Genomic DNA, 26,442 nt, shown 5'->3' on the forward strand with positions numbered 1-26,442 from the left:
TCGTGCGGGATGGCAGCCACGCGTTTGAGCGGGACGGAAGTCATCGAGGATTCGGGATCGATGGTACCCATCCCTGGAGCGGGCGCACAGGGATGTACCGCAGTTCCGTGGTGCCACGGTACCCATCCCTGGAGCGGGCGCACAGGGATGTACCGCAGTTCCGTGGTGCCACGGTACCCATCCCTGGAGCGGGCGCACAGGGATGTACCGCAGTTCCGTGGTGCCACGGTACCCATCCCTGGAGCGGGCGCACAGGGATGTACCGCAGTTCCGTGGTGCCACGGTACCCATCCCTGGAGCGGGCGCACAGGGATGTACCGCAGTTCCGTGGTGCCACGGTACCCATCCCTGGAGCGGGCGCACAGGGATGTACCGCAGTTCCGTGGTGCCACGGTACCCATCCCTGGAGCGGGCGCACAGGGATGTACCGCAGTTCCGTGGTGCCACGGTACCCATCCCTGGAGCGGGCGCACAGGGATGTACCGCAGTTCCGTGGTGCCATGGTACCCAAGGGCAGAGGCAGCACCGGAGCTCGAAGCTGCCAGGACAGGAGCAGGGTAGATGGCCCTCAACGCCAAGCGAGGAGGAAGGCAAACAGATGGCTGCAGGCTAACGTCGTGCGGGGGGAAGAAGTCATTCTGCAGGACAAGCATGGGTCTCACACACAGCAGCTCGCTCATTGTTAGGGGTTTTTAGGCACTCACTCTGCAAGAACAGAGTAATATAGTCCTTACGCCTGTTTAGTGTCAGCAGAGATACATACAAGTGGTTTGCTGCACAGATCCACTTACAGAGGAATTTAAACTAAACCCAAATGTGTCTTTTCTGTTTTTTTTTTCAGTATTTTTCCTTCAGGTGTGACTGCATTCTTAAATGTTCTCATGGTGCTTAGTATGAGGTTATCCAGATGGGCCATTATGGATACATTAAATGTGCCCCTAAACAATTGTAGGCTCTAATCCTGCCACTTGCTGCATTCAGTGTAGAAATAATGCATTATCGTTTGGACAAGATACTAGATAACAACTAGTCAGAAGAAATAAAACTGGAGTTGCAAAAGCCAAGCTTTGACTGATACATGCTGCATGTTGTGGCTGCAGCATTCATCCTCTATTTGTCACACAAGGAAGGGAAAAACACCAATACAAGTGAATGGGAGGGATGACTGACAGGAAATGCAACACTGTGACACTCAAAGGAACTTTTTCAGGCAATACTGTTAACATCCCCTTAGGTCACAGGTTACAAAACTTCAGCCTTCCTCCCATGCTGCCAAGTGCTCACATTCCTGGAGCTGGGCAGCCAGGGTGTCAAACCAGCCTCCAAGCATCAGAGTTTGATGTTCAGTTGCCTAACTTATAATAATAATCATCAATGACAGCCTGTGCAAATGTATCTAACATCCTTCGTGAAGTTTATTGCCAAAATTGATCGCTACAGGGTATTGCACAAAGTTCCAGAGAGAGCAATAGGATGAATAGCAGCCCATCCATCCCTGTAACAGTCATCCTTCCCTGGCAAACAACACTTATGGGAGCTTGGGAAGGGGCAGCAGCATGAGCAGAACATCTGGAGAACACTCTGCAGTACCTCAGGGGACAGATATGCTGTGAAATCATTCTTTTGTCCAAGTTAGAGATGAGAGAAAGAGTTCACGTCACCAGGATTCAGTATAAATGAGTTCTCATTGTTATGTGTAAATGTACATAGAGGGAAAAAGTAATGATTCGGAGAATGTGCTGGTGGGAAGAGTTAAATCCCTACTGAGACAGATGGAAAACCAGCACAGCAGTTCATGCTGCAGGAAGCAGCAGGTTCAAGCTTGGTTCAATCCAAACTCACTGGAAACCATGGAAGTTTTCAGCGCCTTGACAGGAGAGGGCTCTTGCCACTCACATACATGACCTGTAGCTCCTCAAGTTCACCTTCCTCTCGCCAGCATCTTTCCTTTCCACGCCCGGAGCCTGCACTGGCACATCCAGCTCTGCCGCTTGGACCTGGCAGCTTGAGATGAGCAAACTCACTTATGTTAATCAAGTAATTGGATCCCATTTGTCACACAAACACAACGTCTGGGCATTATACCCAGGACTACAACAACTGGCGCTCACTTGGCAAGCCCAAGCGCATAAATATTGCACCGGAAAGCCAGATTGTGCTTTAGTCTTTAGATCTTTAAAGATAATTAAACCAGCTAGTCATGAAAACAGTCTCTCTTCAGCTCCAGCACGGCCTTCTGTATTGCCGACTGCAAGTGCTAACTGACAAGTAGCATTTAAGCATGACAACGCAGAGAGAGGCTTTTCACGCCGTGATGCAGGAGCCGGACTGTGTTTGCTACGCGCCCACAAGCTGGGCTTCCCCGTTACCTCCTTGATCGTCAGCTCTTTACCCAATCCCTACCCTGATGGAGCAGGTTTGGGTTTCCCGGCCTGCAGCAGCAGCAGTCTCGGCCGCACAGGACAGCGGCGACAGCGGCGACAGCGGCGACAGCGGCCTGAACCGCGTTAAGAGGCTCCCGCGCTCCCGCCGCCACCCCCGCGCTTGATAGACATCGTCCAGCCAATGGCGCGCTTTCTGACAGACCAGCTCTCCCCACCCCCTTCTGATTGGCTTCAGCCCCCACGGCCCCGCCCCCACTTCATGCTCATTGGTTGCTCTCCTACTTGTGCTCCGCCCCCCGCGCGGCGCGGTTAGTCCCTCTGCGGTTGGTCCTTCAGCGGCCGCCGTAGCGCAGCCCGTACGTGGCAGCGGGGCTGTGCCCGCCTATGAGCGGCGGCCCCGTGCCCCGGAAGGGGCGTGTCGGGAGCCGGAAGCTCCCCCTCCCCGTCGCTGCCGTCGCGCCGCTCGGTGCCCGCTGCCGCTGGGCTCCGCCATGTCGCCGGTGCGGGCGGTGCTGGCGCTGCTGGCCGCCATCGCGGCCCCGGCTGCCGCCTACTTCGTCAGCATCGACGCGCACGCCGAGGAGTGCTTCTTGGAGCGGGTGCCGTCCGGCACGAAGATGGGGCTCATCTTCGAGGTGGCCGAGGGGGGCTTCCTGGACATCGACGTGGAGGTGAGGGCCCAGCGCCGCGGCTGGGCCGCGCCTGTTCCCCGCCGCCTGCGAGGTGGGGAGGCCGGGGCAGCGCCCGGTGTGGGGTGGACAGCGGTGGTCAAACCGGCCGGGTGGTTCCGTGCGGTCCCGGCTCGTTGCGGGGGGGCTCCGTGCGTGCTGACCGGGCCCCCCGCGGTGGACCGGGCGGTCTCGGAGCGGAAGAGGAGCCGCCTCGACGGGCTGCGTTTCCTAAGGCCGCTTGTGCCGTTCCTGCCCCCAGGGCTGTTCTCGGGAGGTTTCCTGCGTTGCCCGGCTCGGTATAGACTTGTCATGTTAACCGCTTTGGCGGGAAGAACGAACAGGATTCCTGTGTATAAAACCGCGTTGCTTGTTCTGGGAGCAGCGTGTCTCCCCTTGAATCGAAAGGCGTTGTCTTTAATCGGGGTGATTGCCATCTTGAGAGCTGTAGGTAAGTCCTTTTCCTTAGTGAGGCATCAGATCAAGAGAATAGTAAACAAGGATTCCTTTCGTCTTGGTGAGGAGCAGAGAGATGTTTGTTTGGGATAATTTAAACCTGAGAGAGTTGTTGCTGGCAGTGAGTATAACGGCTTCAAATGACACATGGCTCTTCCACGGGGCAGGCAGGAAGAGGAAGCTGAAATCCCATTCAAATGGCTCCGGTGGAAGCTCGGCAGCAGAGTTTGGCCTGATGAAATGGAAGGCTCAAAATAGCAGTGATGCTGAGCACTCATACTCAATGCAATAGCCCGCTTGGAATGGTCGCTGCAACAGTGCACAACTGTGTGCCTAAAGTAGCACTGATGTGTGGGAGAACATCTTTTCCTGCAGACATCAGCAGTGAGGATTCTTCTGTAGTTGTTCCTTTAGCAAACAGCCAGGGCTGTATGTAACTTGTGGTTTACTTGTTCTTGACTGCTTCTTATCTCGCCTGTGTAATCTTGGACAGTGAGAGAGGCTTTTGTGTGACTTTCTTTACCAAGAAGTTTATTACAGAGAGTTACGTGCAGGAAAATGCATCACTGCCTTTGAGTTGTGGGAGGGAAGATATGAAGAGTGCCAAACCAGATTACACATGGTGTTGGTCATTCTGACTGGGTGACTTCAGCACATGCATGCAGTGTTGTAAGGGTATATTTGAACCCACTGTATTTCAAATCAAACATATGACACTTTGTTTTCCCCAGATTACAGGGCCTGATAATAAAGGAATTTATAAAGGTGATCGAGAGTCCAGTGGAAAATACACGTTTGCTGCCCACATGGATGGAACTTACAAGTTTTGCTTTAGCAACAGAATGTCCACCATGACTCCCAAGATAGTGATGTTCACTATTGATATTGGAGAAGCTCCAAAGGGGCAGGACATGGAGACAGAAGGTGAGGAAGACTTCTGGAAAGGAATTAGCTCTGGCTTGGGAGCTATTCCCTACATGCATGGCTTCTGAACTTGAGTAGGAATCTCAGAATTGCTGTTTCTTCAGGCTCTCTAGTTAGCCGTTCTCTTGCACAGCTAAAATCTGGGTGGTTTTAGACCTCATTATATGGTTTAATGCAAAAAATCACCAGAGAATCACTTGGCCATCTGCAGAAACGAATGCCTTCCTCCTTTAGTCTTTTCATTAGTTTCATTCTCCTGTTTCTAGTTTGCTCAGCAGTACCTAGGCTCCTACATGCCTTAGTTGAGCTCTTTGATAAATGTGCCAATATAATTTTTTTCTCTTAGCTGTATAAATGAGTGTTTTATCTGCAGCCTTTTGTCCTGCACTTGTGTTTATCTCTTACACTTTCCTCTAGGTGGTGGAGATACCTGGGATGGTATGTGTACTGCTTTTTGAAAGCTCATTAGCATCTTGTCTTTGGCATATGTTTATTCACTAACAGCTAACGTTTGCTTTTCTCTGTAACATTGGTTTGTAGCATGAGAATGTCTTTAATAATCTACATAGAAGGTCTGATTCTGAGCAATGCTGAGCACCTGCAAGCTTCCATCGAGAGGTTTATATACTTAGCAACACTTGGGATCAGGTCCTTGAACTGTCTCTGACAGTTTGTCTTAAGGAGGTGGGAGTTTGGGGTGAAATTAAACGCTGAACATCCGAGAACATTGGATATTTTAGACTCTATTTGCTTTATATTGCAAAAGTGGATGTTGGGTAATCAAGGACTTCTGGGAGCAATAAGCTTCTTTTAGGTTATGAATTATCAGTAACGTTACAAGGGGAAACACTTGAAACTTGCCATTAGCTGTAAAAGAAATAAATGAATGTGGGTAACAAGTTATAAGGGTTTATTTAGCAATCACTAGCTAGGTAGGCAGTAAAGTCTTGTTTTCTATTTTGGCAAGTAAATAACTGTGCATTGAGTGCTTGATATCACTTAAAAAGTAACAAATCCCTAACTTTTGATTTATTCTTTTAAAGACTCAGTTATAGCTGTTATTGAGTCTGGATTGAGCTGCTGCAAAGAACATGAATGCAGCTTTTGTTTTTAAGGCACTTCTGGAGTGTATTTTTTGGAGTGGGTTTAAGCAGTCCTTGTGAGTGTAAATTCTTCTCTTACTAATAAACTGCACTTACTGCAATGACCGTGAAAATAAGGGATTGATGATATTAGCAAAGTGAATGCGGTTTATACAACTGTTAAGGGTTTAACTGTAACTTGTACGAGTGTTATTTTCTGCTCCTCTTTGACTGTTCCCCATGAGGTATGTATTTTGAAGAGCCTTATTTTCAGATTGTGATCTGAAACCATTTATAAATAAAGATGTAATAAGGCAGCTTCAAAGTCAGGTATGTCCCTTCAGTGGGAAATGTGTTGGGGTTTGTGACTTCATTTTAAGAGCTGATGGCCCAGGGCATGTTTGTGGGATGACATCTTGAACTTGGTGCTAGAAAACTTTGAAAGTGACTTGAATAACGTAAAAGGGGACAGTTCTGTGAGCATGAATGTACTTAAAAGATCCTGTGATTGACAGGCAAATCGCTAAATCTTAGCTCTCTGATCCTTCCATTTGCTCAGCTGTCTCAAGCTAGTTTTCTGTTATCGGTTTGATGTTTTCCTCCTCTTCTGCTTTCACAACACACCAGGACCTGAAGCCAGTCCTGCCCTCTGCCAGGCCCCTTTGGCATCGTTTCTGCTGAATGCTGTGCTTCAGCTAGACTGGAAGATCACAAGATGTGATATGTTGCTTCAGAAAGTGATCTCGTTTTGCCAGCATCATGATCTTAAGCTAAACTCTGTCATTCCATTTTTTTTTTTTTTGCAAGCTTAACAACTAGGAAAAGCTGTGATGTTCAGATAATTTGCTTGGAATATGTTGGACAATATTGTCAAAATAGATACTAGTGTGTGGTATTGATTTTATGTGTTCTTATGTTCCATTTTTTTTGGAAGAGTATGCCCATATTGGAAATCAGTGGTCTGTACTGATTCTAAATCCTGTCTTGTGTTTTCTGGTCAGATGTGGAGGAAGATGCTTCCCCACTTACTAAATACCACAGGAACATGTTAGGAGAAGTGATGCTGTGAAAACTCAACTGTTCCTTTGCTATAAGGGTAGAAAGTTTCAGCTGTACAGACTGCATTTTTCTGCCACGGGAAATGAAGTATTACCTGTTCATAAATCCTAACAACTGTTTTTCTGTGTCAATAACACCTTTTCTGATGCTTCTGAAATTCTTCTGCAGCTCATCAGAACAAGCTAGAAGAGATGATTAATGAGTTAGCAGTGGCCATGACGGCTGTAAAGCATGAACAGGAGTACATGGAAGTTCGTGAAAGAATACATAGAGCAAGTACGTGTCTTTGATTTAAATGCTTTCTCCACTCTCAAGTGAATTTATAGAATGTGGCTTAAAGCAAGTCCATGAAAGCTGTTCCAGGAAAAACACTTAGACCAAGTTCTGAAGGCCCTGCCCCTACAATCCTGAATGTAGCTGGTGTTGCAATCGTCTGTAAGTTGGCTCACCCCTCATGTAATGAAGATTGTTGTGCCTGCCTAATTGGTGCAGATTCTCCAGTTCTTTGAATGGCGTGTTCATGCAGACGTGGGCAATGCTGGTTCCCAGAGATAGACTTTGGTTGAACTACTGCTTCGTCCTTGAAGTAGGTGTGGCTTAATAAGTGAGCCAAAATCTGTGTGAACTATTTCATTGAGATAGAGCAGAGCTACTGTTCTGTCCAAGTAAGGTGTGGTGAACTCCAGTCACAACTCTCACATTCTGACATACAGCTGTAAAGTGGGACTGAGAGCGCCAAGTGGCGCCTTAGGGGAAGCCCAGGGAGAATAATGGCAAGTATTTGTAATGTGAACACACAACATTATCCTAAAGCATTGGCCCCTCAGCTTTTTGAGCCTACAGATATCTGTTTGGAAGTTACAAGCTTCTGTCTGACCTCTTTGAAGGTGGGCAGAATAGAGGTGCTGCCATCTATGTCCAAAGCTGAGGTTGATTAAAACATCTGCTTGCATAGTAAGCTCTTTGGAAAAACACCCTCAGCTCTCAGATCTCATCTCTTAAGTCTGCAGAGTCTTTCTAGGCCACTTGCAGTGATGTGATACAAATACCTGTGGTTTATGTGCAGTGTTCTGATGACAAAATGTGTTTTAAATTTGTTTTAAATGCTTTGTTACTTACTACTTCTTTTATTTCTTTTCTCCCCACAGTTAATGACAACACAAACAGCAGAGTGGTTCTTTGGTCATTCTTTGAAGCTCTTGTACTAGTTGCCATGACACTGGGACAAATCTACTATCTGAAGAGGTTTTTTGAAGTCCGAAGGGTTGTTTAAGAGTACTTTTCTGGTCCCGGATTTCAGTTCACTGTCTACCAAACATCCTGGTCACAAAAAGAGTCATTTACTTTCTGAACCCTCTTTACTGAACTGTAAAACTTGCTTTTGTTCCTCCCTAGTTAAAAAAGAATTGGTTTTATATATCTTCTGTAGCATAAGCTGTGCTGAAATCTTGTCACTTGATTGGCATAACTTTTTTTCACTTCAAATCTGCCTACTCTGTGTGCTAAGCAAGGTCCAAGCAAGCTGCAAATGCTGTAATCCACTGTAGTAACAAGCACCATTGATGTCTTTTCTAACTCTTTGCCCTGTTTTCATGAGTACTTGCAGTTCTACCTAAGGAAACGGTACAAGGCCCTAACATGACTGTTTTGCAAGTTTGACATCTCTAACCCTGCAATAGGTGTTAAAAATGGGAATAATCCCTTTTTTGCTTATGTAAACTGCCAAGAAGATTGGAAACTTTATTCTGATAATGAATAGAGGACGGATGACCACTTCAATCTAGTATTTGTGCCTAGTTGCTATTTAAAAGAGTCTTCAGTAACCACTCTTGATGTAATCATTACATCAGGTTATTCCCAAAGTTCTAAATTAACTAGTCAATATGAAAGGATATTTTATCCTCTCATGATCACATGTCCATCAGACGGTTTTGTTTTACTCTTTCACAGGTTTTATGTCAAAGCCAATTGTGTGCAGTGTCTTGGCAGACCATGGTTAACCCTTTGGTTTTTGCAGGCCCAAAGCTTAGATGGTTGGCGCCGATGGGGAACGCGTTCTTATTCAGGAAACCTGGATTCCTGGTGCAAAAGGGTTAATGATTCTGGGAGTCTATTGCGATGCTATGCAGCCCTTGTCTTTAAGTTAAGGCAGCCTCTGCCCTTCTCTCACCCTGATGCTATAACTACCGGCGTGTTTTCTTTTCCAGGCACGTGTAGATTTGGTTTTGTACAAAGTTTCTTTCCTCGTTATCTGATGATTGGTTTAAAACGTAAAGCAGCGTCTGAGGTGGGTGCTGAGCCAGGATTACGTTGTGACTGATGTATATTAGTTGTAATCATTTGGGGGGGGGCGGGCTGGGGTCTTTTCCAGGGGGGAGCCTCTACAAGTAACACACAGCAGTTTTGTACGATTAATTTAAGATTTGTTACAGGTTTTCATGTTCCAGGTAAAGCTTTTCCAACCTCGGGCAAACACTTGCAGCAGTTCCTCAGAGAAGGTGGCTCTGACACCTTAGCGCGACTGTTGTGTGCCAATATTTTTTGTGTAGAACACGTCAAATTGAATTCAAAGGTGTACATTTAAAAATGACTCGTGAAGGGAAATCTGACCCAGGTTCGAGAATAAACAAATTCTTTAAAAAAATAACTTTTTTTTTGTTTCTTTCTTATTTTATTTAAAGAAGTACCTTTTAACATAGAGCTTTTGTTAAGTATTTCTGAAGTTATCAGGAATTCATCCAAACTCCAGCCCGTGTTGTGGGCAAGTAGAAGAAATGGCAGCTGACTCTGAATCGACTGCTTTGCTGCTGGATTTCAAGCTGTTGTCACAGCCCTTCTGATCTCCGGTAGCAGTAATTCATAGCTTCCAAGATTGGTTTGGGATGAAGGGGTCTTAAAGCTCATCCAATTCCAAACACTGCTATGGGCACCTTCCACTAGAGCAGCTTGCTCCAAGCCCCTGTGTCCAACCTGGCCTTGAGCACTGCCAGGGATGGGGCAGCCACAGCTTCTCTGGGCACCCTGTGCCAGCGCCTCAGCACCCTCACAGGGAAGAGCTTCTGCCTAAGAGCTCATCTCAATCTCCCCTCTGGCAGGTTAAAGCCATTCCCCTTGGCCTGTCCCTACAGGCCCTTGTCCCAAGTCCCTCTCCAGGTTTCCTGCAGCCCCTTCAGGCACTGGAGCTGCTCTCAGGTCTCCCGTTCAGGAGCCTTCTCTTCTCCAGGCTGCCCCAGCCCAGCTCTCTCAGCCTGGCTCCAGACCGGAGCTGCTCCAGCCCTGGCAGCATCTCCATGGCCTCCTCAGGGCTCGCTCCAACAGCTCCACGTCCAACCGGGCTCTCCCCAGAGCGCAGCAGAGGGGGAGAATCCCCTCCGCCCCCTCCTGGCTCGGACGGGGCTCCCGCTGAGGTAAAACCCCCGGTCCCGGCCGCTTAAGGCGGCTGGCAGCGGAACCAAGGTGCTGCGGAGCGTGCTTCCGGGCGGCGCCGCCAGAGCCGGACCCGGACCCGGACCCGGACCCGGACCCCGGCGCTGAGAGGGAGCGGCCGCGCGGCGGACACGGCACCGGCGCCTGTCAAAGATGGAGGCGGTGACTGAGGGGAGCTGGGAGACGCTGCCGGTGGCGCTGAGCCCGGGCGTGCTGCGGGCGCTGCGGGAGCTCGGCTTCGCCCGCATGACCCCGGTGCAGGTGAGCGGCCGCTCCCCGCCGGGGAAGGGGGCACCGGGCGGCAGGGCCTGAGGGAGGGGGGCTCGGCCGCAGGTCGGAGCGCTCAGGCCTTCCCGCCCGTGGCTCCGCTGAGGTAATCCATAGCGCTGGGGCGCCCGGTGGGGGATTCGGCCTTGCGAGACCTACTGCCGCCGTCCGACTGCTCATGTGGTGCTTCTGCGTTCTCTTTGTTTCAGTCTGCGACCATTCCACTCTTCATGAGCAATAAGGATGTCGCTGCAGAAGCGGTGGGTGATTTTTTGCTGGTCTCTTCGCTGTTTGTTGTAGCTTGCATTGGGCTGAGGGAAGGCTGACGCTGCTTTCCCCCTCACAGGTCACGGGCAGTGGCAAAACGTTGGCGTTTGTAATCCCCATACTGGAAATTCTCCTCAGACGGGAAGAAAAGCTAAAGAAAATGCAGGTAAGATGAAGTTGCTCTGTCCTGGGTGTGTTTTAGTGGTGTGCCAGTGAGATTGGAGGTCTTCAGGGAAGACCTGTGGAAGATGGCACACACGTAAAGTGACGGTGTGTTCAGCTCCTGGGTATAACTAACAACGAACTGCTTAAAACTTGAGTATAAATATTGGGCTGCTTTCTGGGCACTTAGCTGCTTATTTGACATCATCAGAACATCAAAATGATTATCAAAACACTTTTCTGAGCTGTTAGAAAAATGGCTTAAAATACCGAGTACAAGGAGGTACTGCAAGCAAGTCTGAATGCTTTTGAGTGTCCATTAATTATACTGTATCGAGAACTTGCATTGTTGTTTGCTGTTAAATATCATTATTGGATTCTGCTCTTGATGCAAAGGCATTTTGGACACTGCTGTAATGCCTTTTTCGTGTATATTTTGTGTTATTCTGAATAGTTTAGTATATTTCTATGAAAATGATTTGTCTAAAACTAGGATCGTAATTATGGCTCATATTTACTTGAAAGGGAGAATTTTGCCCAAAACTTTCTTCTAGGCTGTTATTTTCCATACATTCCTGTTGGTTTTATGTGCAGGTTGGGGCTATAATTATCACACCAACACGAGAATTGGCTATTCAGATTGATGAGGTGCTGTCGCATTTCACAAAGCACTTCCCCAGGTTCAGGTGAGTGAACTTTAGGCTTGTCACAACCACTGTTCCTTTTCCTTTGGGCTTCTGTCATTCATAAGCCAGTAAAAAATGACCAGAGTCTTTCTGTTTTCTGGTTTTAGTCAGATCCTTTTAATTGGCGGTAGGAATCCCATGGAAGATGTTGAAAAGTTTAAAGAACACGGGTGAGTTACTTATCAGTTGTTTTTGTCATTGCCTTGCAGATGTGGCTTTCTCCTTGTCTGTAGGGTTTTCAGTTAGGGTTTTGGTCCTGCTGGTGCTGAAATTTGAAGGTACTGCTAAGTATGCTGAGGAAATGATGGATTCTTTCCCTTGAGGGAAGTGTGCTATCCTGAGACAATAGGAAAGGATCGTATGTGAAATCAGGACCATGTATGTGCTGTTTGGGTGAAGGACAGAATGCAGTGTGGTGAGCTGAAAACTGTCTTCACTAAATATTTCAGTTCCTTCTTTCCTGTCAGTGTCATACTAGCAGTAGGCTCCAGTGAGGTGGGAGTCTCTGCTGGTGAATGTTTCTGAAGCTGGTGCTGATACTGAGGATGTTTTGAAGCAATTGTATTTTCTATGATGAAGCTTTTTGCACAGAGGAATCAAAGATTTCTCCTAGCTGGCAGTTCCTTTCCATCGTTACTGATTATATTCTAAACTTCTGTTACCACAAATGGTCTGCTTTCACTTGAGCATTGTTTCCTCTCAACTTACTGCCTGAAAGGCACTGACATCTGAATACAGTTAGAAGTGACAAATGAAATTGTTTTGTTGAAGAATGCAGTCAACTTTTGCACAGGTTTGTGCTGTGATAATGATGTTGGCAGCTCCCCAAAGTCCTCGCCTTGCACAGTTACAAAACTGCTGTGTGTCTTATTCACCAACAGTGGGAACATCATTGTAGCTACCCCGGGCCGCCTGGAGGATCTGTTCAGAAGAAAAGCTGATGGGCTGGATCTAGCAAGTTGTGTGAAGTCTCTGGATGTGTTGGTATTAGATGAAGCAGACAGACTTTTGGATATGGGCTTTGAAGCAAGGTATTGAAAGCATACATTCCAGTAACACTTTGGAAGTTTTAGATGAGTTCATATATGATTCATGTGAGCGTGGCCTGTGATGACCTCTAAAGTTAGATTTGTTCAGTTTTATTCTTTTATCTCTCTTTGCTCCATAGACTACAGAAAGCAATTGCTGGGGGTGAAGAGAATCAGAAGGAGCAGATCTTTGATGAATACAGAGTTTAAAAATTCTTGTTTTCTGATGTATGTTAGCTTGATTATTTACACATCAGAATGCCTTAAAACACTTTAACAAATAAGCTTTGATGTCCCTTTTATCCTTCTCTCAAAGTTAGTTAGTTCAATAGAAGATTGGCACTTGATAATGAAATCTTACTTTGTTTGTAAACTCTTACTTCCAATGGTTAAACTTCTTTTTTTGAGGGAAATCTGGGGACAATTATGTTCTACATGTGCTTATTTGCAGTTTAAATGCCATTCTGGACTTTATGCCCAAGCAGAGACGGACAGGTCTGTTCTCAGCAACTCAGACTCAAGAGGTGGAGAACCTGGTGAGGGCAGGTCTCCGGAATCCTGTCCGCATCTCGGTGAAGGAGAAGGGAGTGGCAGCAAGCAACACACAGAAAACTCCAACACGCCTGGAGAACTACTACATGGTGCGAAGCCCCGCTTTGTGATGGTTTCTTGGTCCCTCTCCTTTTCTCCTGGCTCTATCCATAAGTCTTGCCCAGATAGGATCACATTAGTAGAGGAATTGGAAGTCTCCAAGATACAAAGCTTTTATAGGTTCTTCAAAGATCAATCACCAAGCCAAGGAGAAGGATCTAAATTAGCAACTGTGTTGTTTTCTGCTCTGTGAGTTTTGTTTGGCTGTTGTAACTCCAAACTGGCTGCAGCGCTGTAGTTCCTTGACCTGCTCCTAAGGAATGGGGAGAGATTTTGGCAATTGCTGAGGGATATTTGAGATACTGCTGCGGAAGGGGTGTTGTGGCTGGGGATGGGAAGACTGGGAGCTAAGTATTTGTTTATATTTAAAACAAGATATGTAAGAGTAATATTCTGCAGGAGGAACTATAGGAGAGATGATCAGTGTTAAGAAATTACACCTGTAGTCATCTATCAGTGCACAGTGAATGGAGGAAATGGGCAGATTGCTTTGTATCGAGCCCATTTATTTACCTCTTTTTTCTTTTGAACTGTGCAGATCTGCAAAGCAGATGAAAAATTTAATCAGTTGGTGCATTTTCTGCGGCAGCACAAACAGGAGAAACATCTGGTCTTTTTCAGGTAATTCTGGGTTTCATCGTGAGAATCCTTCTAGTACTTAAATTCCAGAGCTGTGCCTTGTGTTTGCAAGGACACAACTGTTTTAGAAGTGGTTAATTTTAATGGCTGTCTTGTACAGTATGGTGCCTAAAAAGAGTTTGATCATTGCTTCATGTCAGGATTTGGTTGAATTTTATTAAGCAAAACACGAATTTGAGATGCATTTTTAAAGGAAAGCATTAGAGATGATTATATGTTAATTATAAAAGCAATACACATATATTGTAAATAAAAATAAGCCATAGTATATATTCTAGGAAGGTCTCTGAGCCTTGGAAATGCATCATATTCTCTCACCTTTATGTGTGTCTGTATCAACACAGCACGTGTGCCTGTGTGGAATACTATGGGAAGGCTTTGGAATCCTTAATTAAACAAGTGAAAATAATGAGCATTCACGGGAAGATGAAACACAAACGGAACAAGATTTTTACTGAGTTCCGGAAGCTCCCGGGGTAAGGAAATGAGTAAGAAGCGTAATTCCCAGTAGCAGCAGAACTGCTTCAAGTAACATGTGGAAACTGTCAGTCTCTGAATTCTTTTATTAAAGAGATGACTTTCAGCTGTGGTGGACACAGTGGTGATTCAATAATAGGACTTGTAACAGGGCATTGATTTTTCCTGGTGATGTAAATCCCATTCCTTTTCACAACGTAGTGTAGACTTTTAGTTGGTGAAAGCTGCAGATACCTTAGGTATTTTGTCTCCTTTCAAAACCCACGTTTTGTTGCTCATTCTCCAGTGTAGATGCAGAACACACAGCTGGGGGTGGGCTGGCTCTTTTCAAATGACAGTTTAATGAAACCATGCTCTTTCTTCTTCCTAGCGGCATTTTAATTTGCACTGACGTGATGGCCCGTGGCATAGACATTCCAGAAGTACACTGGGTTTTACAGTATGACCCACCTAGCAGTGCAAGGTACAACTTCAGGTCTTAAGAACCTTCACTCAGCTTGTGGTCATGTTACTGTCTTGTTTGGATATAAATTGGGTACATGCAACAAAAGGCTCTTTTCCATGTATTTTAACTTCCATTGTTGTAATTCTCCCTACAACATGCTTACAGCTTGACACTAATGCAGATCCCCCTTGCTTTAGCCCTAACAATCCAGTGGGACTGCTACATGTCTCTCTTACCATTTTTTACTTAGTCCTCTTGGTTTAAGGCAAATATATACAGCACTCTGTATTTTAATTCCACAAGATTTGCCCTTTTGCTGCCTATCACTTCCAAACCAGGCTGAGGTCCTCCTGCAAAGTCTTCTCTGTGTTGTTTCAGTGCCTTCGTGCATCGGTGTGGTAGAACAGCACGGATCGGCAACGTCGGCAGCGCGCTTGTGTTTTTGCTTCCCATGGAAGAGTCTTACGTTAACTTTCTCTCAATCAACCAAAAGGTTAGTAGACTTATTCTAATCCAAGGCAGGAAAGAGCAAGGGGACAGAGTCACTGATGGGAGTTTAGGTTCAGAATTGTAGAACTTAGGGGGATATGCATAGGTAACGCACAATTAAGAAAAGACAAGAGCGGCTTTTCTGACGTATTTTAGCATATGCTCTATTCTTGATTATCATTATTTACACATGAGAATGGCTTAAAACACTTTAACAAATAAGCTTTGATGTCCCTTTTGTCTGTCTCAAATTAGTTCAATAGAAGATTGGCAAATACCTGTTAGAACAGGACTGCTCACAGTGTTACTGTAGGATAGATAGGAAAGGCTTTTTGTTTCAAAGGGTGTGTAGATTGAGCACTTCCAGGACAGCACTGGTTAAACACTCCTGCCCTCAGCAGTGTATACACTGCACCCTCCACACTGTTTAACTCTGATAACTTCATGTTTTTGTGGGATTAATTGTAAACCTTCTCTGGAGCCTGCTAATGAGAACAGAGCTTGATAAGGGTGAGATGAGCTTGTGGCCTGTCTCCAGCTGTGGTGTGTGAACTGCTCTGCTGGGATAAGACAAGGGTGTGTGGGGCTGAATGCTGAACTCATGTCGAAGTGATCACATAGAAGGGGACTCAGAGCTGACTGAAGATCAGCAGGGGAAGAAGCGTGTGTTCAAAGCTTCACAGCGCATTTTAAAACATTCCACTGAACTCTTCCTTTGGATTTGTGTTTCTTGTCTGGTTTTCAGTGTCCCATGAAGGAAATGAAACCACAGACAAACGTGTTAGATCTTCTCCCCAAACTGAAGTCAATGGCTCTCGCTGACAGGGCAGTGTTTGAGAAGGGGATGAAAGCGTTTGTGTCGTACGTTCAGGCTTATGCCAAACACGAATGTAATCTCATCTTCCGAATAAAAGGTAATTCCCAGCAGGGGCTGGCATCTGCTCCTGCTCTTTTCAGAACAGTATTTGGTTTGGGAAAGAACAAAGTGTTACTGTCCACAAGCCTCACCTCCTGGTTCCTGGTGTCAGATTTACTTCCTGCAGCATCAGATTCTGACGAAACTCCCATTTTCCCAAGCAACTTGTTTCTCATGTTTTAAAGAGACATAATTTATGGCATAAGCAAAAATAAAAGTGATTCAGTATTGTTACTACTATCAAGTCTAGAATGCAAACAATACAATAAGATAATGTTTGGGGTTTTCTAATTGTGACTTCCTAAGTTAAACTATCTTTTTATCCAGTGGGAAACTGACTTTATAATCCTTACTTTCATAGATCTGGATTTCGCAAGTCTTGCCAAAGGTTTTGCATTGTTAAAAATGCCAAAGATGCCTGAACTAAGAGGAAAATGTTTTCCAGACTTTACTCCAGTCACTGTTAATACAGACTCCATTTCATTTAAGGATAAAAATAGAGAAAAACAGAGACAAAAGCAATTAGAACAACAAAGAAAAGACAGAGAGGAAAATGGAGGGAAAAAGAAATTCATAAAGAACAAAGCCTGGTCAAAGCAGAAAGCCAAGAGGGAGAAGAAAAAGAAAGTAACAGCTAAAAGGAAGCATGAAGAGGTAAATTGTGTCCATTCTATTGAACTGCCTGTGATCACTGCAGCATAGGGACATACTTCCAATTGCAGAGCATCTGGGGATCTTAGTTTGATATAGCTGAAGAATGTAAAGTAACTTTTTAGGACCATTACAGACAAACCTTATAAAAAATAGGGTAGCTTCTTAAAGCCAAACACTAAAACAACTTCTCAGCACTCTGATGCTGATCAGTAATGCTGCCTGCAGAGGTAGCATAGCTTTTTCTTTCTGTAAGGTCCAGCAGTATGGCACAATAGTGGACAGTACTTCGTTTGGGGGTTTAATTTGCTTTTTTTTCAATTCTCAACAAGAATAACTGAGAGTTAGGTGGTTTCCTAGGTATAAATCAAGTATTATTACTTGGATAGTTCTGGCATATCAGAGTTGTAAACTTCTCTTGTGTTTAGCTGTATGGAGTGAAAACCTTTTGGGGTGTGTTTAATTAGTGTTGTGCTTAATTTGTTGGTTTTCACCTGCCAACAGGGTTCTGATATTGAAGATGAGGATATGGAGGAGTTGCTGAATGACACAAGACTCTTGAAAAGATTAAAAAAGGGGAAAATCAGTGAAGAAGAATTTGAGAAGAGACTAACAAGCAGCAAGAGTAGGCTGAAAGCAGGAGCTGTTGCTGACTTAGAGTCTGAAGGTTGACAGTTACTCTGACCACACTTTTACATTAGAATACTGCCTATTTCAATAAAACTGGATTTTTATAACAAAACACTGATGCAGAGAACAAAATTGATCTAATTTCTTCATAAGAGACCTGGAGCCCACAAGGACAAACAGAGAAGCCTGCAGCTAAGAGAACTTCTCTCACATGGTGTGGCCAAAGCTACAGGTTGCCATTAGCAGCCTCGTGCCCGTTTTCGCTTTGCTTTTTTCAGGTATGTACCCCAGAGCAGTAAGTAGCAGCACACCTCACAATGAGGCTGAATCCACCTTAAGGTGTTTTATTTTACAATATCAAAATACTCCACCCATCTTTAAAATAATTTATTTTAGATCTTTAGAAGCTGTAGGAACTTTCTAACAGTGGTCCATCCATATATAACATGTTGCTTTAAAAACTCACGAAGGCCAGTAATTACATTAATCGTTATGATGTCCTCTCCTTACCATGTCCATTTAACTTGTATCATCCTCCCAGTTCTTACAACTGTGACAGTCACTGAAGATGATGCATCCTCTACACAGAGTCCTCTTTGTTACAGATAGAGTTTAATAAGTTCATCACTGACAGCTGAGGGAGTTAACACACCGAGGTCTGTAAACAGTAATGTAATGAGTGATGGTGATGTGTAGTCAATCCAGGGATGCTCCTCTGTTAGGTTCTGATTTGTTTTCAGAGTGTCTGCTTTGTACTAGAAGGAAATGGAGACAACTGGAAATTAAAACCTCTCTAGGGCAAGAGTGGTGCTGCAGTCCCAAGCAGATGTTTGTGGTAAAACTGAAGGAAGTCAGCTGCTTTAAAATGAGGCACAGGCTGGTGCCACCTTGGTCTCAGCTGTTTTATCTTATGTATAAAGAACAATTGGTAGTTCTGAAGTGTGTTAACTGTTTTTTAGCCCCTTGGCTAAGAAGTAATTTGGATTTCTCTTACCTTAAACTTATCTGGGACATCCTGCTGATTCAGAGGGAAAAGCCTCACAAACTTGAAACTTTCAGCTACCACATAAAATGGCTTATTCTGTGCTTTGGCACACACAGCAATTTGATTAGTGCCAATCTGTGGAGACAGAGGGAAAATGACACTGCAGGCTCAGTGCTAGTGTGACACAATACTGCCCAGTTTCCAACCATAAATAGATGGTCACTGGAAAATGTCCAAACAGAAGAGTTTTTTTCAGAAAGCCCCGAATTCTTCAAAGAAATCAAACTTTAAAAGTCTGGAGTTTACAGAACAATGTAATAAACCCACAACCTCCTACCTTGTTGATAATGCCACCACTTTCAACTACTCCTTCAGCACCAACTAACACCAGGTCCACTTTCTCCATAATGTAGCTGTTCAAAGGGAGGAAAGAAATCCAATACTTACTGGGTAATATGACAAGTACCTCATTTAATTGAGCATCAGATTTATTATAGTTTTTTCTTATGTTTTGGACTGATACTGAGCAGTGGTTGTTTAGCAAATAGCTTAAGAAGCCCTCGAATGTTAACATGTGTAAATGAGGGAAAAATTAGCACCTCGGTTCTTTTTTTACAAGTGTCCACAAGTTCTGCACTCAGGTCTGAGTCCTTTTGTCACTCTTAACATGCAAACATCAGATACTTGTTTTGTAGCAGTTCTCCTAATGATGCACCTAAAGGTGTAACTTGTTCAACTTGTTTGATGACTGTGACAAACCAAGTCATCACTTCTGTGATTTGGACAAGCTTCTACGAAACCTACATCTAACACTCCCAAAATTATGCTGAAAAATACTAAGATTTAATGATCACTTTACCCAACTGCAGCATCCAGAATCACAGTCACAGGAATGTTCAGCTTCCTCAGGGCTTTTGCCATTTTTTGCCTATGAAAAAAACATGTTTGAAGCTTAGAAGCCTTTTCTTTAAAGACAAGGCTAGAAAAATATTGTCTGAAGGCCTGAAACCCTTGACTGCCTATGTTCTCTTGCTGGTAGTTTTGGTTTATGATGTATCCTCTAATAGAAAATCAGTTATTGTGTAGAAATTGAAACAAACAGATTAGAACGAACCCACTAAAAGCAAAGAAAGTTTGTTTTACCAGTCAGGAATTACAGCTCGAGAAAGATGAGTCAGTGAGCTATTATTAAAATGACAGAGTACCTGAGCTGCCTCAGCTTGTCCATCAACAGGGTATTTAAGAAACAAGACGTAAAGCATGGGCTGCAGTGCTCGGAGCTGTTTCAGTGAAGCTGGAGAGTCATATGTACTTTGACTGAACATCCTCGTTAGCCACATGCATTACCCAGCATGCAGGATTTACTACTTCACTCACACAACCATGTGTGCTTTGAAGAGGGAAGGCCTGCTCTCTTGCTATCAGTAACATACTTTATTTAGGATCTTCAAATGACATTGCTAGCTGAATGTTTTACTTTGCTATGATAATACTGATAATTTTAGCCTACTTTTGAAGCAGCCCACTAGAAATCAGTTGTCTCCCATCTCCCAAGGAGGTTGCCTGGTATTAACTGAAAGTTTGTAAAGCTCTGAGGAAAACCTAGATAATGTTTTAATTGGAACATTTAGTATGGCAAATCATTTGCCAATATTGGGGTTGTTTTCACTTGTCCAGAACAGTGTGATACTGGTGATGGTTACCATTCAAAATGCTGCAAGCAGGCCTAGCAGCTTAAGGTCTAGCAGACTTGATGGTAGCTGTTAACCAAGATAAAACCCAAAAGATTGAGTACTCACCCTGCTTGATCTGGTTGTGATTCAGTGACATAAACGCTGAATCGCTTCTTTGCCTCAACAGCTGCTTCTAACACTCTGAGGACCACTCTGGAGTAGGCATGTGTCAATATTCGCTGTCAGAAAACAAAAAGACATCACTTTCTGTTGAGCTTTGAGAAGCCCTTTACTTGTGCTAATGGTGACATGGCTTTTACTTCACACAGGTGTCCATCAATGTTAAATAATAATGCCTGTCACGTGTATTCCACAAATCATAGGATAGAAAACTACCCTATGAGCTGGACTGTATGCGGCCAGCCCTGATGGGGTGATGATTTAGTATTTTAAATTGAAACGTGAAGCTGTGACTCCTCAGCACCTCTTAGAGGTGGAATGCGAGATAGACCTGGATTGCATGGAACGTGAAGGGGCAGGGGAAAGATCACAGACTCACAGCAGGGTTTAGGTTGGAAGGGACCTTAAAGCTCATCCATTTCCAACCACCTGTCACAAGCAGGGACACCTTTCACTAAACCAGGTTGCTCCAAGCACTGTCCAACCTGGCCTCGAACACTGCTAGGCGTGCTATCACACCTATGTACCTGCAGAAGCCACCCCTAGACAATGCTGCTGTCAACATTAATAGCCTTCACTCCTCTCCCTTTTGTTTTCCATTGCTGCAAGAAGAACACCAAAACGAGTGACCCTGGCTCTGCCTACTCACAGCACCATCTCTGATGAAAGGATGACACAGCTTGGCGATTTTATTCCGAGAGAGAGACACTTTCCTCAGGAAGATCTCCCCGCGCTCGATCATGATTTCCTTGCACTTGGAGTAGTCCTGGAAAATACAATGCTTGCTGCTGCGGGGCTGTGGTCCCCCCTGCAGGCAGCACGGCGGGGCAGGCTGCAGCCGCCCTTACCGAATACTCCAGGGAGGTGAGGCTGATGAAGCGCAGGAAGAGCTCCCCGCCGGAGGACACGGCGACCGAGGAGTCCACCCGGGACAAGGTGTCGATGGCAGCCAGGAGGCTGCTCCTCAGGCCCTGGATGGTCTCCCCTGCGGACAAGCAGCGATGCCCGGTAAGAACCCCACCGACACGGGCCTCGCTGCGGGGAGACTCGGGGCAGAGCCGGCACCCCGCAGCTAGGGTGGGGGGAGCCGGACCCACCTCGGTCCTGCTTGAGGAAGCCCAGCAGGGCGCGGATAGCAGCCACGGCCGAGGCGACATCGGGGTCGTCCCTCAGCTGCGCCCGGAAGGTCTCGATCAAGTCTGTAGGGAGCGGGGCGCGTCAGTGACCTCCCCGCCTTGCCCCGCCCCGCCCGCGCCCCGCTCCCGTTACCGTTCGTGCTCATGGTCGGTCCCCTCCGTTCCCCTACCCGCCTGGGCGTGGCTCCGCCCGAGTGACGGCGCACGTTTGGCTGACGTAACGCCGTGCCGCGGCGTCATCCCCCTGCGCCGCGAGCAGCTGGTCCTGCGGCCGGCGCGATGAGCGCGGGTGAGGCTCCGGTGTCCGGGCTCCTCCGGGGGAGGCGGAGCGCGGGGTCCGCGGTGTTGTGACCCGTGCGCTGGGGCAGCCCCCTCTGCGCGGGGGCCTTCGGTTGCGGCCGTGCTCGGCGTTCGCGCGGAGCCTGGGGTGACGCTGCGGTGTTGTCTGTTTCAGACGATGACCTGAGCCTGCTGGTGGTAATCATTGACACCAACCCCATCTGGTGGGGGAAGAAGGCGCTAGGAGAAGCTGAGGTACGTGCTGCTGGGGGCCGTTTATTTGTTTAATGTTAGTAAATAGGTAACAGATAAGCCTTTGATCTCTAAACTCTGTTGACGTTTGTCTGCTAGAACAATTTATGGGTATTAGAATGTTCTTTAAAGCAGCTACCCAGCATTGTGTAGTCAAAGCTTTTTTCTAAATTCTATTAGGAAACTTTCAGCATCTTCAAGTTGAGTTTTTTTAACTGCAGTGATTTGAGAGATTTCTTCTAAATTACCTCACTGTAAATGTTAACTGCCCTGTATCTGTTTTCTTCTTCCTTTTTTTCATCAGTTCACCCTATCAAAATGCATCGACGCAGTGATGGTGCTGGGAAACTCGCACTTACTTATGAACCGCAACAACAGACTTGCTGTGATAGCAAGTCACACACAAGAAAGGTAGAGTTGCTTCTTAACAGGGTGAAGATTTAGAGTACACTTGTCTGTATCTATCTCCTGATTTTTTTTTTTTGAAGTACATAATTGCCATCAGGTTTAAAATGCATAATATATCATTGTCTTAAAGATCTACCCCTAAGTGCAGACATGGCCATTAGATTGGATATAAGGAGGAAATTTTTTCCTGTTAGGGTGGTGAGGCACTGGAATGGGTTGCCCAGGGAGGTTGTGAATGCTCCATCCCTGGCGGTGTTCAAGGCCAGGTGGGACGAAGTCTTGGGTGAGATGGTTTATTGTGAGATGTCCCTGCCCATGGTAGGGGGGTTGGAACTGTATGATCTTAAGGTCCTTTCCAACCCTAATTATTCTATGATTTATCTCTCTTAAGAGGGGCCTTGAAAGGAGGGAGGTGAATGTGGGTTTTACTCCATTTTCAGTTTGAGGATTACCTGCTTTATATAGTCTCTTTAGTGTCTAAAGTGTTAAGATTATTTGCTATTATACTGTGGAGTATTGCTTTCTACATCTGAGTAGTTTATGGGTATTTTTCTTACAAGGTTAAACCATATATACTTTGACTTTCTTCTATTTCAGCCGTTTCTTGTACCCTGGGAAGGGTTGGGTTGCTGCAGAGCTCTTTGGAGATGGTGGTAGTTCCATGGAATCTAATTGCCCTGGCAGCAAGGATGGAAAGTATGAGTTGTTAACAGCAATCAATGATGCAATTGCAGAAGAGATTAAAGACCTCATGACAAAAAGTAAGGAAAAGAAAATTCTAGGATTAATATGCAGAATTGCAAAACATTTGGGCTCCCAAGGAGTGTAGGAATTTCCTTTATTTTTATCATGTGAATTTTAATACGTTTCAAGCAGATGAGTTTATAATGTGTGACACTTCAGGCCTCTGCATTGATGCTATTTGCCAAAGATAAAACTTGTAGTATTTGCTATGGTCGGATTCAGCAACTGTTTTTATATCTAAAAGTAACTTCTGCAACTTTCCTTGTATTGCAGGTGACATGAGGGGCCAGCAAACAGAAACCCTGTTAGTAGGATCACTCTCTAAAGCCCTTTGTTGTATCCTTTCAGTCACAGAATCTTCAAAGCTTTTCTGTGTTTTCAAGACTGTTTCTTACAATATTAGTTAAGTTTTACTATTCCTGTCCTGTAATAATACTCAAAACTGAAATGTTTACCTAACAGCTGTGGGTCAGGCTTTTTAAAATGCGCGTTGGTTAAGGTGGGGAACACGTGGCATGGATACTGGGGTTATTTTCAAGAATTGAATGCAGATTCCTTAAAGTCAGCTAATCAGATATCAACAAGATGAGCAAAGATGTGAAAGGTAAAGCCTCTTCTCCTGTTTTGAATACTTCCATAAATATTTGAATCACACATAAGTACATACAAACAAATATACATATGGTTTGACATGTCCCCATTTCCAAAATTGACAAGATTAGGTGCATGTTTATCCTGATCATTCCACAGGGACCACCTCCTTCCCTGATCAACATCTCGGTGCTTTAGGACAATAAGTGAAATGGGTCTGCTTTCATGACAAGCCTGAATTAGTCCACAGATGCTTGTCACTGGGACTGTAAACCAGTTTCTTATAGGTATTTTAATTGAGATGTTAGATCTAACATCTTGGATGTTAGATATGTAACTGGGATGTTAGATGCTCCAGAATTAAAAGGGCAAACTGCAGGCAATAGAAACAATGTGCTCATGCATTTCTTTTTTAATATTTAGGCAATCAAGAAATGAAATCAAGGATTTTGGTAAGGACTTTTGCTGACAGTTTTATTTCAGTCTTGAAATCCAGTGATACTATGTAGGTCAACAAGTTTGAATTGTTTTAAGGCCAACAAGTTTGAATTGTTTTATTTAGGTCATAAAAGCAGCGGAAGACAGTGCATTGCAATATATGAACTTCATGAATGTTATCTTTGCAGCACAGAAACAGGTGAAGCTGGCTTCTTTCTCCTATGTATTATTAATATCCACAGATAAAAAAAATTGTTCATTTCTTTTATGCATTGCATCTCTTTTCTTGCAGAGTGTTTTGATTGATGCTTGTGTGTTGGACTCTGATTCAGGTCTCCTACAACAGGTACAGACTCCACTCCCTATTCTCATTTGCTGTTTGTATTGATTCACAGATACTTGCTGCTAGATAGTTTGAGATGTTCCTAAGCTCTCCTCTTTCATTTGTTTCAAGAGTGGGTGTGGAAATACGCTCGGTGGATCTGACAGTCCTAACATGCAGGCCTTGTGCAGCGTGTGGGTATTCTAAATATCCTGGTAATTATAAACCAAAACAAGCTGATCATTCTCTGCTTTCCAGGCTTGTGATATTACAGGTGGCATATATCTGAAAGTGCTCCACATGCCATCCCTTCTGCAGTATTTGTTGGTAAGTCATTTAGAAAACACTTAAGTGCTTTTTCCCGTGTCAGATGTGAATCTTACTGGCTTCACTGACAAGGAAATACAGCAGCACCATTCTCTTTTCATGCAGTGGGTGTTTCTCCCTGATCAAGAGCAAAGATCACAGCTTGTCCTTCCACCTCCCATTCATGTTGACTACAGAGCTGCATGCTTCTGTCACCGAAATCTCATTGAAATCGGTTACGTGTGCTCCGTGTGCTTGTCAAGTAAGCTTATAAATATTGAAGGGTCTGATTCCTTACTTTCAAGTGAACTGTTCTACTGAAAGCCCGTTCTTTTCTTTTCCAGTATTCTGCAACTTCAGTCCTATTTGTAGCACATGCGAGTAAGTGTTTCTTCTCCTTTTCCCAAGGGTGGGTGTGGAAATATGTTCTGTGGATCTGACAGCTCCTTCTTCTACTGCTTTTTTCAGGACTGCTTTCAAAATATCATTGCCGCCTGTCATGAAAGCTAAGAAGAAGAAATTAAAGGTAGCTGCGTAACTACATTATGCAAATGCATCATTACCTCCTCCAGGAATTACATAAGATGGAACATACTTGAGGAATTGGTGGTATTGGATCTGAGAGAACTGTATGCAGTGTTATCCTTGTTTCTTAAGGGATGAATAGCCAAATCGTGTGTGTTCTACACAGCCCTCTAAGTAACAAATCACTGTATTGCCACGTAACATGTGCTGGTTTAAATGCGAGAGGAGCCAGGAGTTACAGCCTGCCAAGACCTACCCTGGGAAGGAGAAGGTATCCTGGCCACTGCCAACGTTTCCCTCCTCCTATAGTCAAAGACAAGAAAACTGATTCTTTTTGTGCACTGGTTAAAGGTAAAAATGACCATTTCTAGTGCGTAGATCAGACCCTGAGCACTGTCCTGTTGAGGGACTTGAATCTCTTGCTAGGTTTTGCTAGCAATGTTTGTCCTGCCCTACCTGTGCACTCGCATGTGTTCATATTCCTTTGGCTGTACTGTCTCTGTGGTATTAACTTTCTTAATTCGATATCTCTTGTGAATAAAAAGGCTTCCGTTTGTTTAAAGTAACTTCAGGCTGGCTGGGTGGTCTTTAAGGTTGTGTTCTGAAACTGGAAAAGGTAATTCTGTGCAATGTGGCAGTTCTTAGTATGTGGTTCTGCAGCTGGCGTTTGACAAGCAAGAATGAAAGCTTTTGCTTTGGTGGTTTTGGGGCAGAAGACGAGGGCGTGCTGTGTGCTTCTGAACATCGCTTGGATTTAACCATTCTCCCCCTTGTAAAAAGCAACGGTACGGTTTGGTGTTTGAACCTGTTGCTTGTAACTGATGTTCTCCTGCAAGGAATACTGTCCCTGCTATTCCTGTATAAAGGAATACTGTAACTGTTCCCTACATTGAAAACCACGGATACTCTTTTCTTCCCCAAGGTGTATAGAGGAATTTATGTCATGTCTTGATACTTGCATCGCCGTTTATCAGTGTAACGGCTGCAATGCCGGACTTTTCCTGGCTTGTTTTGGTTGACGGCTACATTATAGTTCACTTTGTCTAAGAAGTTTGTAATAAAACCTTTTTCAGTGGGGGTAGATATTGCTGTGATACCAGCTGGTTTTAACTAAGATCTGGCACTGGCTGAAGCGCCTGAGGGAGGATGTGTCCGTGTGGAGCTGGGGGGGAAGACGAGGCGCAGCCGTGCCTGGGCTCTCTCCGCTGGTCCCTACCGTGAGGGGGGGTCCATGGCCCAGCCCGCCCCGCGGTTCCGCCGGCGGCCCCGTCCCGCCTTCCCGTGAGGCGGCCGCGC

General features: G+C 45.0%; 4 protein-coding genes and 1 long non-coding RNA gene across 6 annotated transcripts; 3 read left to right on the forward strand and 2 right to left on the reverse strand.

The window, feature by feature from the left end:
- Positions 1-1,666: 1,666 nt before the first annotated feature.
- On the reverse strand, positions 1,667-2,490 carry LOC134166472 (uncharacterized). Its single transcript, XR_009965887.1, has 2 exons — positions 2,404-2,490; positions 1,667-2,004 (listed from the first exon to the last, which is right to left on the reverse strand). It is a non-coding gene; the product is annotated as an uncharacterized LOC134166472 (long non-coding RNA).
- Positions 2,491-2,806: 316 nt separating this feature from the next.
- TMED2 (transmembrane p24 trafficking protein 2) lies at positions 2,807-9,220 on the forward strand. Of its 2 annotated transcripts, XM_062624117.1 has the most exons (5): positions 2,807-3,055; positions 4,240-4,432; positions 4,850-4,870; positions 6,742-6,849; positions 7,722-9,220. In XM_062624117.1, the coding sequence occupies exons 1-5, from the start codon at positions 2,876-2,878 to the stop codon at positions 7,844-7,846; spliced, it is 627 nt and encodes a 208-aa protein (XP_062480101.1). In that variant the 5' UTR covers positions 2,807-2,875; the 3' UTR covers positions 7,847-9,220. The 2 variants fall into 2 exon arrangements, with proteins under 2 accessions (XP_062480101.1, XP_062480102.1); XM_062624118.1 differs by lacking the exon at positions 4,850-4,870 and having other exon boundaries at positions 2,811-3,055.
- Positions 9,221-10,084: 864 nt separating this feature from the next.
- Positions 10,085-17,419, forward strand: DDX55 (DEAD-box helicase 55). The gene is made up of 14 exons (XM_062624113.1): positions 10,085-10,260; positions 10,476-10,526; positions 10,613-10,699; positions 11,290-11,381; positions 11,489-11,551; positions 12,263-12,412; positions 12,861-13,050; positions 13,599-13,681; positions 14,044-14,175; positions 14,547-14,639; positions 15,000-15,114; positions 15,856-16,024; positions 16,388-16,680; positions 17,182-17,419. The coding sequence occupies exons 1-14, from the start codon at positions 10,153-10,155 to the stop codon at positions 17,347-17,349; spliced, it is 1,794 nt and encodes a 597-aa protein (XP_062480097.1). The 5' UTR covers positions 10,085-10,152; the 3' UTR covers positions 17,350-17,419.
- Positions 17,420-17,679: 260 nt separating this feature from the next.
- On the reverse strand, positions 17,680-21,477 carry EIF2B1 (eukaryotic translation initiation factor 2B subunit alpha). The gene is made up of 9 exons (XM_062624116.1): positions 21,415-21,477; positions 21,243-21,344; positions 20,994-21,130; positions 20,795-20,911; positions 20,092-20,204; positions 19,152-19,220; positions 18,630-18,705; positions 18,302-18,427; positions 17,680-18,062 (listed from the first exon to the last, which is right to left on the reverse strand). The coding sequence occupies exons 1-9, from the start codon at positions 21,425-21,427 to the stop codon at positions 17,907-17,909; spliced, it is 909 nt and encodes a 302-aa protein (XP_062480100.1). The 5' UTR covers positions 21,428-21,477; the 3' UTR covers positions 17,680-17,906.
- Positions 21,478-21,521: 44 nt separating this feature from the next.
- GTF2H3 (general transcription factor IIH subunit 3) lies at positions 21,522-25,712 on the forward strand. The gene is made up of 13 exons (XM_062624115.1): positions 21,522-21,570; positions 21,736-21,815; positions 22,117-22,223; positions 22,818-22,981; positions 23,238-23,300; positions 23,539-23,568; positions 23,979-24,007; positions 24,118-24,192; positions 24,286-24,339; positions 24,574-24,642; positions 24,748-24,883; positions 24,966-25,002; positions 25,090-25,712. Exons 1-13 carry the CDS (start codon positions 21,561-21,563, stop codon positions 25,157-25,159), a joined length of 924 nt encoding a protein of 307 aa, XP_062480099.1. The 5' UTR covers positions 21,522-21,560; the 3' UTR covers positions 25,160-25,712.
- The last annotated feature ends 730 nt before the right edge of the window (positions 25,713-26,442 follow it).

This window comes from Pezoporus occidentalis, unplaced genomic scaffold (assembly GCF_034315485.1).
Source record: "Pezoporus occidentalis ecotype Australia unplaced genomic scaffold, CSIRO_AGI_Poc_V1 ctg262, whole genome shotgun sequence".
NCBI lineage: Eukaryota > Metazoa > Chordata > Aves > Psittaciformes > Psittacidae > Pezoporus > Pezoporus occidentalis.